The sequence below is a fragment of the Gossypium arboreum genome, chromosome 6, assembly GCF_025698485.1.
Source record: "Gossypium arboreum isolate Shixiya-1 chromosome 6, ASM2569848v2, whole genome shotgun sequence".
Taxonomy (NCBI): Eukaryota; Viridiplantae; Streptophyta; class Magnoliopsida; order Malvales; family Malvaceae; genus Gossypium; species Gossypium arboreum.
Window position 1 is genome coordinate 113,833,693 of NC_069075.1, and position 12,718 is coordinate 113,846,410.

General features: G+C 32.4%; 1 protein-coding gene across 1 annotated transcript; it reads right to left on the reverse strand.

Annotated features, from left to right (window-relative positions):
- Positions 1–11,396: 11,396 nt before the first annotated feature.
- On the reverse strand, positions 11,397–12,456 carry LOC108464971 (transcription factor MYB114-like). The gene is made up of 3 exons (XM_017765258.2): positions 12,210–12,456; positions 11,988–12,117; positions 11,397–11,910 (listed from the first exon to the last, which is right to left on the reverse strand). Exons 1-3 carry the CDS (start codon positions 12,349–12,351, stop codon positions 11,565–11,567), a joined length of 618 nt encoding a protein of 205 aa, XP_017620747.1. The 5' UTR covers positions 12,352–12,456; the 3' UTR covers positions 11,397–11,564.
- Positions 12,457–12,718: the final 262 nt, after the last annotated feature.

The window sequence follows — 12,718 nt, forward strand, 5'->3', positions numbered from 1 at the left end:
CTTTTTTTGAATCATCATCGGTAGTCGCTCTGAACTCTTCTACTTCATATTTTCTTATTTTATCAACTGGAGCTTTTCTAATCCTTTCGAGCTCAACACCCTGTGGCATCTCATAATCAAATTACGGGATAGGTGGGGGAGGTCATGGGACAGTGGGGTTTGTTCTCATGTATTCACTAAACCATTCATTCATTATTTCGAAGAAGGCTACTTTTGCCTCTTCGCGACCCTCCGACACGAGTCTTCTACTACTACTAGTAGTTGCGGCTCGTTGTACAGAAGCTTGAGATGTGCCCTTAGCTTCTTCAGACTCATCTCAAGCTTGGTTGGAAGATATTTACTATACGAAAATACATTCAAAAGTGGTCAGGAGTTATCACACTATCACCATTTATATAATGGCATGTATAGCTAAACCAGAACTGGCTACGTTAGTCCAAGAATCAACTAAATAGTAGCTCTGATACCACTGAATGCAACACCCCTTACCCATATCCATGCTAGAATAAGGTACAAGGCATTATCGGACTTATACAAAAGCAATCATACAGAACCAATATGTAAATTTCCATTAAAATTTAAAACCTTTCATATACATTCATATCCTCCCTAAAACGAGCCTACGAGACTCAAAACATACATTGAAAGTGGTTCGGGATCAAACCGAGAACTTTAAGAAATTTTATAACGCTTAGGAATTTTTTTACCAAAATAAGGGTCACACGCCTGTGTTGCCTGAAACACGCTGGTGTGGGTAGGTCGTGTGGTCACACATGTACGTGTCCCTAACCCGTGTAACTCTCTGTTTATGATGTCATCAACAAATTGAAGTCACACGACAAAGGCACACGTCTGTGTGCTTAGGCCGTGTGGTCAAATAAATTTTCATAATTTTTCATAAAATAGGTGCAGACTTCACATGGCCAGATCGCACGCCCGTATTCAAGGCCATGCCATCCAAACTGCTGAGACACACGCCCGTGTCTCTGCCTGTGTGCTCGATACTGAGCATTTTGTTTTGCAACAATTAAGGTGCAAGGGATACACGGCAGGAACACATGCCCCTGGGCAAGCTGTGTGTCACACACGGCCTAGACACATGCCCGTGTGTCTACCTGTATAGACAAAAATAAGGCTATTTACCAAGCCTTTTTGCCACCCTTCCATGCACAACTTACACAACAACATGAAATACCATTCCAAGTATAAACATACAACCAATTTAGCCACAACCAAGGGATCCACACATCATCTACATACTTATTATCCCATACCATGCAATTTCCACATCCATGAAAGGTGTTTTCATATGCATATAAACTTAAACAAATGTTAGCCAATTTCAATGGCCATTTACAAAATGTATCATCAACCATACTTGACACTTAAGAATTTGGACATACATTAACATCATACATGCACTACTTGAACATCCTTAGTTGTTCCAATGGTTAAGTCACAAAATATTACTTGCAAGCCTTCATCTATGCCAAGTAGCTTATACATGCCGTTATACCAAAATGAATCTTTAGCTATACCAAAAAGAGATTTGTGGATAGTGTGATCTTGCTCCGACCAAATCCTCTAACCTTCGCGAGCTTTAGTAACACTATAAAACAAGGAAAAGTAAAACGGGGTAAGCATTTTCATGCTTACTAAGTTTGCGTAAAAGAGAGAAAACTTACCGGTCATAACTATTCAAATAAGCATACATACTCATTCATTCCATCAATAAATTCGACAAGTTACCTAAATACATTCACTTATTAAACAAGTTAGTCATACACATCATGAAGTATTCAAACCAACATAAATGAGCTAACCATAATATAAACTTTCATATTATTTCAAAATTTTCATTTTTCAAGATTTCTTTTCGTTGAACTATTGCAAATCTCGATGGAGACTCGGGTAGTATACTCTAGGTATACTTGTCAATCGTCTGTCAATTTACATCTAGAGTGCTCCTTGAGCACATAGTTGTAGGGCACACTCTCAAGCCACATTTATATAACAAGATTACCAGTCCAGACTAAATCCCATCTTTAGCAATTGCTCTCAAGAGATTATTTAGAATTACCGGTCCAGGCTAAATCCCTTCGATAACGTTAGCTCTAATGAGCCTACTATGGATTACCTGTCCGAGCTAAATTTATTTCATAACATTTGCTCAAGAGTGTGTAGCTTAAGATTACCTTCAGGGCTAAATCCTTTCTATATTATTTTTGTTCAGTTCATGAAAATTATTATAATCCATCGAAATACAATGCTCAACCGGGACAATGACATTTTATTCATGTCTTCCATCTTATGATTATTTCGTAATGTGTATCATTACGTATATATATTATCTCAATCACACAATTCAATTAAACCATAATAACATACCAATTAAATTACATGAACTTACCTTGAGAATGGCTCGTATTCGAACTCAAATATTTCGAGACCTTTTATTTTCCTCGATCTAGTTTCGTAATTGGTTGTTTCGGGTCCATATGAGTAAATTCGACTATCAATTCATGGTTTTACACATACATTTACATTAATTTGCATCCTAGACAAATTTACCATTTTATCCCTAACTTTTTGACATTTTACATTTTAGTCCCTAGGCTCATAAAATGAAATGTGTTCAATTTCTTGGTAACCCAAGCCTAGCCAAACCAGATACATGCTCATATCAACCCACATTTTCCATTAAATCACATTTTTACTACCTATTTTATAACTTTTTACAAATAGGTCCTTTTATGCATTTCCATAAAAAATCACCCAGTGAAAGTTATTTATTATACCTTAAACATACCATATCTTCCATCAAACATCAAAATATCACACATGGTTATATTTTAAAACATGAACCCTACTTCAAAATGTGGTAGAAATGGAAAGATCGGGTGAATATGACTTCAAAAACGTAAAGAGCACTAAAAACGGGGCTAAAGTGCACTTACAATCAAGCTTGAAAGTTGAAGAAAACCCTAGCTATGGTGTCTTGAGAATTTTAACCAAGGAGAGAAGATGGAAACCTAAATTTTGACTTGATTTTCCCTTTTTATTCTTTTATTTACCAAATGACCAAAATGCCCCTAAAGCCTTTCTTTAAAATTTTTCCTAAACATGTCCATTTTTGTCCACTAACTTAAAAAATGGTCTAATTACCATATAAGGACCTATAATTTAAAATCTCATGGCAATTGGACACCTTTAACATCTAGAATTCAAGTTTGCACTTTTTATAATTTAGTCCTTAAAACTAAATTGAGTGCCCAAACGTCAAAATTTTCGAACGATATTTTCACAAAATAGTTCCATAAAACTATAAACCATAAATATATAATAAAAATAAATTTTACTGAATCAAATTTGTGGTCCCAAAACCACTGACCCGACTAGACCTAGAATCGGGATGTTATAATTGTAGTTATATCCAGAAGTATCTTCAATAATTCGCAATTTACTTAATCATGGATTCAATCTACAAGAAGTACCACGATTGAAAACTTCTTATCGTATACTCTTTACGAAAGCAATTCATCCAACTGCTTTGTCCAATGACCTCCTTATGTGTGTGTTACCCTCATATGATATCCTTAATTCCTTTGAATTAAATTCATTCACTTAGTACAATCTTATTTTATCTCATTTTCACCATTGTGTCTTCTTAATGATTAATATGATTACTATAAACAAATTACTGTGATAAATTTCTCGGTTGAGAGCAAGCAACCCGTGACCACGTTCCGTATTTATCAATCAACACAATGTCAATGAGAGGATATCGTTAACTCTTCAATTAAGCTATGAACTCCATTGTTGCTAGTAAAGTCACGTCATACACAAGGGTACCCAACATACCAGCTATGGACTCAATCATCTTTACAGCACAAGTCTCCACTTATATCAAAGAACATGAGTTATATACGCATGGTTAGTGGCTAACTCAAGATTTAGGTAAATTACACCCTGAACGTCACAAGTGAATTAATTCACAAACGGATTTAGAATTAATTCATCTTGGGTCTAGTCCAATGTATCATTCTTCTAATGAATACATCTATGTCTCTATATGTGAAGTCAACTGCTCTGATAGCTAAAACTAGCCATCTCCTCAATTGGAATTATAAATGACATAAAAACCCTTATAAGTATTTGAATCAAATGATCACTTTTATTCTTTTACGAGATTACAGACTTGTTTATATTATCTATTGAAGTAGGTGGTCTTTTTCGCAATGTAAACGTTTTTACAATGCCACTTTTCATCAGTTTGAACTTAGACAATCAATGAGCTAATATTTTCTTGTCACAAGTTTGATATGCATGCAAAACATGAAAGACAGAAATAAAAAAGACATTATAGTGAAATGTGAAATTAACTTTATTTATTCATCGCTCAAATACATAGAAAATAGTTACATGTTTACTACAATATGGACACATTTCCCAACACTTGCATGCACTAAGGCTTAGAATATGCAATTAGATGTGGAATTATGTACGGTGTCTACAAGTGTATAGGTCAAATTGTAATATAGTTAATTATAATGAAATACTAGAAGTATTTCGAAGATCGTACCCAATAGAGGTTTGTTTAAACCAAATTGGCAGTTGAAGTAACATACTAACTAGGTGTAAGTACTAATCAAGTCTAGATCATATTATGGTAAAATAAAAGCAAGACGATTCGTAGCATAAAATAAAAACTTAAATACCAAAATCACAATCAATTTAAACAATCAGAAGGATGATCAACGTTCGTGTTCATGATTAACTTAGATTCAAGGGTTTTTACTCATTAGCTAACAATTAACCTAATTAATACCTTTCAACCTATAACTAGACTAAACGATCGATTTAACTCACTTATCTTTCAACCTGATGAATTAAACCATGATAGGTTGAACTGGTGCTAAGTAGAATACCCCATTTTGATCTCACCTACTTAAGTTACTTCTTAAAGTCATTAATTCTAAAGTTTAAGTTCATTCAACTTAATCCAACTAATTAGCTTTGAAACCTTAAACCCAAGCCAATCACTCCCACTTCGATTAATCAACCTTCCTAGGGTTTTAGTTAATGGTCATTCTTGATTCAAACATTCCTACCTAGTTATCAAATATTTAATGAAACATAAATTAAAAGAAAAGGGAAAGAATGCTCAGAAATTCGAAAATCTTGAATTGAGGTTTTGATAGTTGAACCCACAAATGATGATTGATCATTAATTTGGCGAGAATCATAATAGCAAAACGAAGTAATCAAAATAGAATTGAAAAGAAATTTATATTAAAAATCACAAAGTAATGAATAACTAAAAAGAAAACTCTAAATCTACCTAAAACCCTAATTAATCCTATGAAAAGAACTTAAGAAACAAATTCTAAACTCTCAATCAGTTCTCATGAGCTAATATAAATAATGTTTATGTATTATGACTTATTTAGTTTAATTACAAGTTTTTTAACAAGTAAGATTGTATGGACAAATCACCATTACAATATTATGGGCCTCATCGAACAGGTGTTGCGAAACCCTATAACTTGTTTCACGAATTTGCTAGTAGAATGCTTGGCCTTCGAGACTGGATGGAATGTCTTGACTTTTTAAGTTTGGTGTCGCGACTTTCTCGCAATGTACTTACCTTTTGGAACTCAGGTTAAATGTCTTGACTTTGTCTTCTTGATGTGGTGACATCATCTCTAGTAGCTTCCCTCTTAGATTTAAGTCGTAAAATTGGCTAAGTTTTGAGGCTTGCTTCAATATTGCGACTTTCTCCTTGAATGTTGCTGTAACAGCCCATTTTTTAGTGGTGATGGAATAGTGGTCTCGGGATCACAAATTTCTATCGTGTTGGCTCCTAAATGTTATTTATAGAATATTTATGAGGCCATTAGAGTCATATTAATTTTTGGTTAAGAAAATTTGTCATTTAGATAGATAATTAAAGAAAAAAAAGACTAAATTGTAACATGTCCAAAACTTAGTAATTATTGCATTTAAGTGGCCAAATAGCTTAATTATTAATTAAGAAGGGACTTAATTAGTAATTAGGTCATATAGAAGTCAGATGGATGGTTAAGGACATTTTAATTTGTCATTTTGTATGTTTGTTATAAGGGATAAAATTGTAAATAAATAATAATAAGATAAAGAATAATAGAAAAATAGAAATGGTATCATCTTCTTTATGTTTCTTCCACTGAAATTGAAAGGAAACACCATTTTTGAGAAGCTCTGGGTTCGGCTAGCACAATCTATTTGCATGTAAGCTTGTTTTAATTCCGTTTCTTATAATTTTTATGTTTTTGAAATCATTGCAAATAGGTCCAGCTAGTCCGTACCTTTGTTTTCGAATCTGTTAAAAATTTTAGAAGTTACCATCGATGAATCTTGGTTGTTTATGATGATAATTATATATTTGAAGCTTTGATTGTGATATTTGGTTGTTTTGTAAAGTGATTTTTGTTAGATTTTGATTTAAGGATTAAATTGTTAAAATGTCAAAATTTCAAGATTTGGTGGTGAATTTGATGTGTAATAAGGATTATTAAAGAGCCTAGAATATTCTAGTATAATTTGTTTCTTGGAAAATGGTCAATTCGATGAATATCAGGTTAAAAGACTAAATTGCAAAAGCTATAAAAGTTTAGGGAAAATATGTAATTAATTAAATGTTAAGGTTCATATGCATTGAATGGAATGTGAAATATGTATGGGATTAATATATTGTATTTAATTATTATATAGATCAAAACTTGGATAAAAAAGATAATAACCGAGGGAAAGGGAAAATAGCAGATTAGTCCCTGTGTGTTGATCGGCATTAAATAGTTGGTAAGTTCATGGTGTTTCAATATGTAAATGAATTTCTACTTGTATTCTTATATTGTAGTTCTTTAATTAAATGTTTACAGTAAACTATTGAACGAATGCACATACGTGCCACTGTTTGTACTTTGGTACCCCTCAATGCACATACGTGCCCTTATTTGTACTTTGGTACCCCTGAATGCACATACGTGCCTCTGTTTGTACTTCGGTACCCCTGAATGCACTTACATGCCCTTGTTTATACTCCAGTAACTCTGAATCATATAGTATAGGAACTGTATTTAATTGTATTTCGATTAAATGTTATACTATGTCCTTACTAAGCTTTGTAAGCTTATCGGTTCTTATGGATTGTTTTGTAGATAATCGTTGCTGACATTTTGGAGGGATCATTCGACTGACTCACATTATTCATCTAAGTTGGTAGTTTTTGTTTCTCCAAGGGTAGTGGCGTGTATATATTTATATAGATGAATTTGTGGTTGAAATGTATAGGATGTTATGTAATAGGGATTTGGATGTTTATGTTTGGATGTTTATGTTGATTTGATAATTGCAATGTCTTACCAAAGTATGTCATTTTGGTCACTTATAAGTGCATGTATATAAGGTTATTTTGGTATGTTTGAAATGGCTTGATAATGGTCATTTATGGTGTGTTTTTGCACTTGTTTGAACTAGGTTTTTATGCAAGAAATAAGGTAAAGTTGACTTGATTTGGTAAATGATGTTTGATGCAATTGTGGTGCCTTTGAATAGCATATTAGTTAGGTAATTTAAGATGATTGAAATGGCATGTTTATGTATGTTTGAATGGTGTTTGAATCCCTTGAATGTGTGCTTATATGGTTTAAGTGATTAGGTATGTAATGGACTTGTAATGGTTTGATTTAAGGTACATTTAGTTTTCACACGGCTTAGGACACGAGCCTAGCACACGGTCCGGCACACGGGCGTGTGGGGCTACTCAAAGAGTTACACGGCCTAGCGCACGGGCATGTGACATGGCCGTGTGACACTACTCAATGAGTTACATGGGTAAGGACACGATCATGTGTCCCTTGTTTGAAAGTTACACAGCATGGGGCTATGTCACCCAGCCTGGCCACACGACCATGTGACATCTGTTTCAAATCTTTGCTACTTTTTCCTTAACTACCCATTTTGTTTCAAATTAGTCTCGAATTGTCTTTAAACTAGTTTTAGGACCTCAAGGGTTAGATTTAGGGATGAAATGTATGTGATTGAATGGGTTTGATATATTTAAGTTACTAAATGTTATGATATTTAAATGTTTCCGATTGTATGGTAATGCTCTGTAACCCTATTTCGTCGATAGAGACGGGTTAGAGGCGTTCCAATTGCAACATCCATGGCAGTCCACTGACTCATTGGCTAAAATGTTGTCTTGCACACTTAAACAACTTTTTAATTCTTCCTTAGGCCTAGATCGGCCTAAAAGGTCTTGAAACAACACAAAAAACTCAATTTATTCGATTTAACCTTTAAACTAAATAATTCTAAAAAATGAACTTAAAAGATAGAAAATCACTTGAATACAAGCTCCTTAAGTAGTGAAAAAAACTTAATTTGCCACCACAAATAGTGGCAGATCAAAGATCTCTTCTTATTTGCTACCATATAGAGTATTATTCAAGCACAATTCAAAGGGTATGGCGTTCATAATAGCTAAATAATTGCAAGTAGGTAATGTTTATTTAAACAAGGCTTACTTATTGGATTTTCTATGATTGAGAGATTACTTATCTATCCACTCTTAGGAACTTGTTCCTAGTACTTTATATACAATTTTTTTTTTCATGTTCAATTTGTACTTAAGCTTTCAAAGGGAAAATCTTAATAGGAAAATTGACATTAGATTGATTTTAAAGAGTGAGGTTGCATTTGGTTATAGATTATTCTCTAGGTAAAGTCTCGTAGACATAGGAAAGTCTTTTAAATTGCGTAACCAATTCTTGTGCTCATCTTTATTTTTACTCTTCTAGTTGTTCATTCAATTGCAACTTAACTAATAATGTACATGCAATTTCGATATTTTTGCAAATATTATGTCTTAGTTCAAATCACTAACATATGAAATTTGGTTAGTTGATCGGTGTAGAACTTTTATATAAAAATCATCAAAATCATAAGGTTGAACTTATTTTTTAAATTAAAAATTAGTGATAATATTATTTTGATAACCCTAATTTCTCTTTTAAATGATATATGAAACTTTGGGTTTTTCTAACAATTCTACATTGATTATCCTAATTTTTTTAACATTAGTGGTTTAGACTAAGGTATAGCAATTGTAGAAACAAATTAAATTATGTGAAATTAAAATAAAATTATTAAATGCTCAAATTAAATATTATACAAGGAGGAAAATCATAATTTAACTAGTAATTGCCGATAATAGTTAAGGTAGAGATGTGGCTAAGCGTTCACTTAAATCTACTAGAGTGAGGATTGAGTTTGGTTGGATATTTTGGATTTTTTTTTCTACTGTCTGTGATAATTCCGTTTGATCCGGTTCGTATTTTATTTTTATTTTTATTTTATATTAATTTTGGATTTTTGGACATTACTTTGATAAAATGGATTATATTTTATGGCTTTTAAATCTAACTTGAGTAGTCTCTTTCGATATAGTGCTTGCAAGTTTGGTATGGGTATGCCTCTATCATTTGTGTGAGTTCTAACTCTTTAATTTTATAATACTAAAAAATAACTCTTATCTAATCGTTTTTGAAAATATATACGTGTAATTTTTTAATTAATGTTATTATTTTAAATATAAAATGTTTATTTTATATTATAAAAATTAAAACTAATTATAATTTAAATGGAAAATTCAATTCGATATGGGTAATTAAAACTTCTTTTAACTTGTAAACTAAAAACCATACAAACAGCATTATTTGAATCGAGCCCAAATGGTCCAAACTCCACAACAATAGTGAAAAACTGAAAGTTACAATCGACCTAAAAGTGTAGCGAAAACAAATGGCCCAAAAGACTATTACACCTTGAATTTCGGTTGCTTGGTATTACTTTTGTTTCTACGCATTCCCATTATTCTTTGTTACCGTTATTTTAGTCCAAGATATAATAGAGAGAGGGCCTAAAAAACTCCGACCATGAGCTCCAAGCTCACACCAAAATTTTTAACCTTTTTGTTAGAAAATTGAATATTTGTATAAGTTACAACTCACACAATCTATTAAGTAATACATATTTTCTTTGTGTATTACCTTCCTCCTTAATGTTTTCTTCCCCTAACATATTTGAGCTCATATTTTTAAAGTATACAAATTCAAAATATAAATTCATTAAAATGTAATTGTGATAAAACTTTGAGAATTTAATTGACACTTAAATAAAATAATATTGTTTCTCTTATTGCTTAGTTCAAATAGGTTGACTCGGATCAAGTTGGGTGGAGTATCATATAACTACCATCATCGGCCAATTGTCTTAAGAACCACTGTAGAAATCCATCAATAACGTTCAAGTTTTCTGCAATAATTTTGTTTTCGTCTTGGAGTGGATACTTGTTAGATTCAAAGTATTTTATCTTTTCTAGATTGATGAACTTAAAAGGTAGTACTTTAAAGTCGGATACTTATTTGGATGTCATTTTCTAAGAAGTACATAGAACAACCCTTATAAATTCTTTAAGAATTGAGTGTTTGAAACTAGTATAATTACATTTTAATTTGAACTTTAGAAAATAAATAAATAATTTTAAAATAAAGTTTGAAATTGATTAATTATTCAATAGTTACCTCAATTTTCACAATTTTTTCTTCAACAACTTCAATTAAATTTAATGAGACTTATTGATTATAATGATTATCTAATTATATGTAATTGTAGATTGAGTTTTAACTTGGTTGGCATCGGCATTGTTGCTAATGTAAGAGGACATGAGTTCAAATGCATTGAAGCGTATTATCCTCCTATTTAAGGGCTAAGTTTTGTATTAAAAAATATTATATATAACTAGAATTAAATCCAATTATGGTGTTCAAAAGACACTTTTAACTAATTCAAGTAGGAATAATAATTCAGATTGTAAATTCTGATATCCACAAATATTCAAGAAAAAAAATTCAGATTTGGATAATAAAGGAAATCGAATTTTTATATAAATTTACAAATTTAAATTCAAATAATTCAAAAATTGTTTATACTCAATCCAGTACAATATGTTCAAGCAACTACAAGAAAAGGATGGGATAATTGCTCAATAGATCCAAGGAACCCATAGCTTTAATTGACCCACTAGATTGTGCCACATTTTGCACCATTCACTTATCAATTAATAGTGTAAAACTAAGATAAGGCAAAATTCTGCAATATTGGTGTTATTATCATTTCATTTGGCTTATGCAACCTTGAACACATGGCTCATATATTAAAAAATGTATGATAACACCAGCTTTTTCCCCTTGCAGGAGTTTGAAGGTACATCTCCACTTGCACCACTTTTTTTTCTTCACATAGCTGACTTATTTTGAAGTTTCTTATAATCTCAATTCATAAACTCACAGTACCAAAATTAATGGATCTAATTATAAACAATGAAATCAAACATAATCTTATTGTTAATCCAAGGAAAAACCTTTATCAACACAACTGAAACTGAAAGGGTTTTCCTTGGATTACCAAATGCCTCTTTAACAACTAATGTACTACAAGTTGATTTAAATGGACAATGTTCAAATAATGTCATATGCAACGTTAACCCAGCTCTCATTAATTTCGAAAAATTGACTCATCCACTCCCAATTAAGAGCCTCTGCGCTATGAAAATCGGACATGGTATCACCGAATAAGTAAGGTGTGGAGTTGTAGTCGTTGCCTCTCTTCGATGTACCTTCTTCGCTTCCTTCCGGTACAAAGACCGTCTCATTTCCCTTCGAATTGTCGAGTACCGGTTCTTGTATTTCCGAACCTTTGTTTCGGTTCTCGTTTAGCTTTATCTTCTTGCTCAAATGAGAATTCCAGTAGTTCTTGATTTGGTTATCGGTTCGACCCGGTAATCTTCCAGCAATCAAAGACCACCTAAATGATTAAAAAAAAAAAAACAGAACAATTAGGTCCAAAAGTATATCATAACCAGACATGTATGCCTAAATTACCTGTTTCCGAGCAGTTTATGAAGCCTTAGTATCAAATCCTCTTCTTGATCTGATATGTTACCTTTCTTTATATTAGGCCTCAAATAATTCATCCATCTCAACCTGCAACTCTTCCCACTTCGTTTAAGACCTGAAGTTGAAACAAAATGGAAACTATAAATCCAATTTTCAAGTTCCATATAATGCAGATTATGTTGAAGAAGACTTGTATTGTGAATGAACCTGCTTTTGCTGCAATTGATTTCCACCTCTTGGGACCATGAAGGTCAATCACTTGAGCCAGCTTTTGGTCTTCCTCAGCTGTCCAAGCTCCTCTATTCACTTCTTTCAGTTTGCATTTAGTGGTTACAGGGGCCATTGCCATTATCTTTTCACTTTTTTTTCCCGCCAGAGAGAGAGAGAGAGAGAGAGGAGCTATGGAACTGCAATGCTAAGTTGGCAATGGCTATTTATGGTACAGAATGGTATGTCGTATCAGTTTCCGTGTAGCTTTTCTAGCTACCTTTCCTTTGGAAGAATAGGTCAAATTCTGGTTTAGGTCCCTGTACTATACTCATTCTATGATTTAGTCCTTATGCTTTAATTTGAAATAATTTTACCTCTCTACTTTTTTTAATATAATTAGATAGTCTAAATTACAATGTTGATGTTAAATAAATATCTTGTTAAAAACACTTCTACTAAAAAAACCATGTCAATATGATGAGTTAGAAGAAGCGTTCTTTAGAGAG

Bases quoted from the DNA above. Each gene is read 5' to 3' on its own strand.
- LOC108464971 (XM_017765258.2), bottom strand. From the start codon at position 12,351: ATGGCAATGGCCCCTGTAACCACTAAATGCAAACTGAAAGAAGTGAAT. The intron at 12,118-12,209 runs GTTCATTCACAA...TTTCAACTTCAG, and splicing joins ATCAATTGCAGCAAAAGCAG to GTCTTAAACGAAGTGGGAAG. The intron at 11,911-11,987 runs GTAATTTAGGCA...TTAATCATTTAG, and splicing joins CATAAACTGCTCGGAAACAG to GTGGTCTTTGATTGCTGGAA.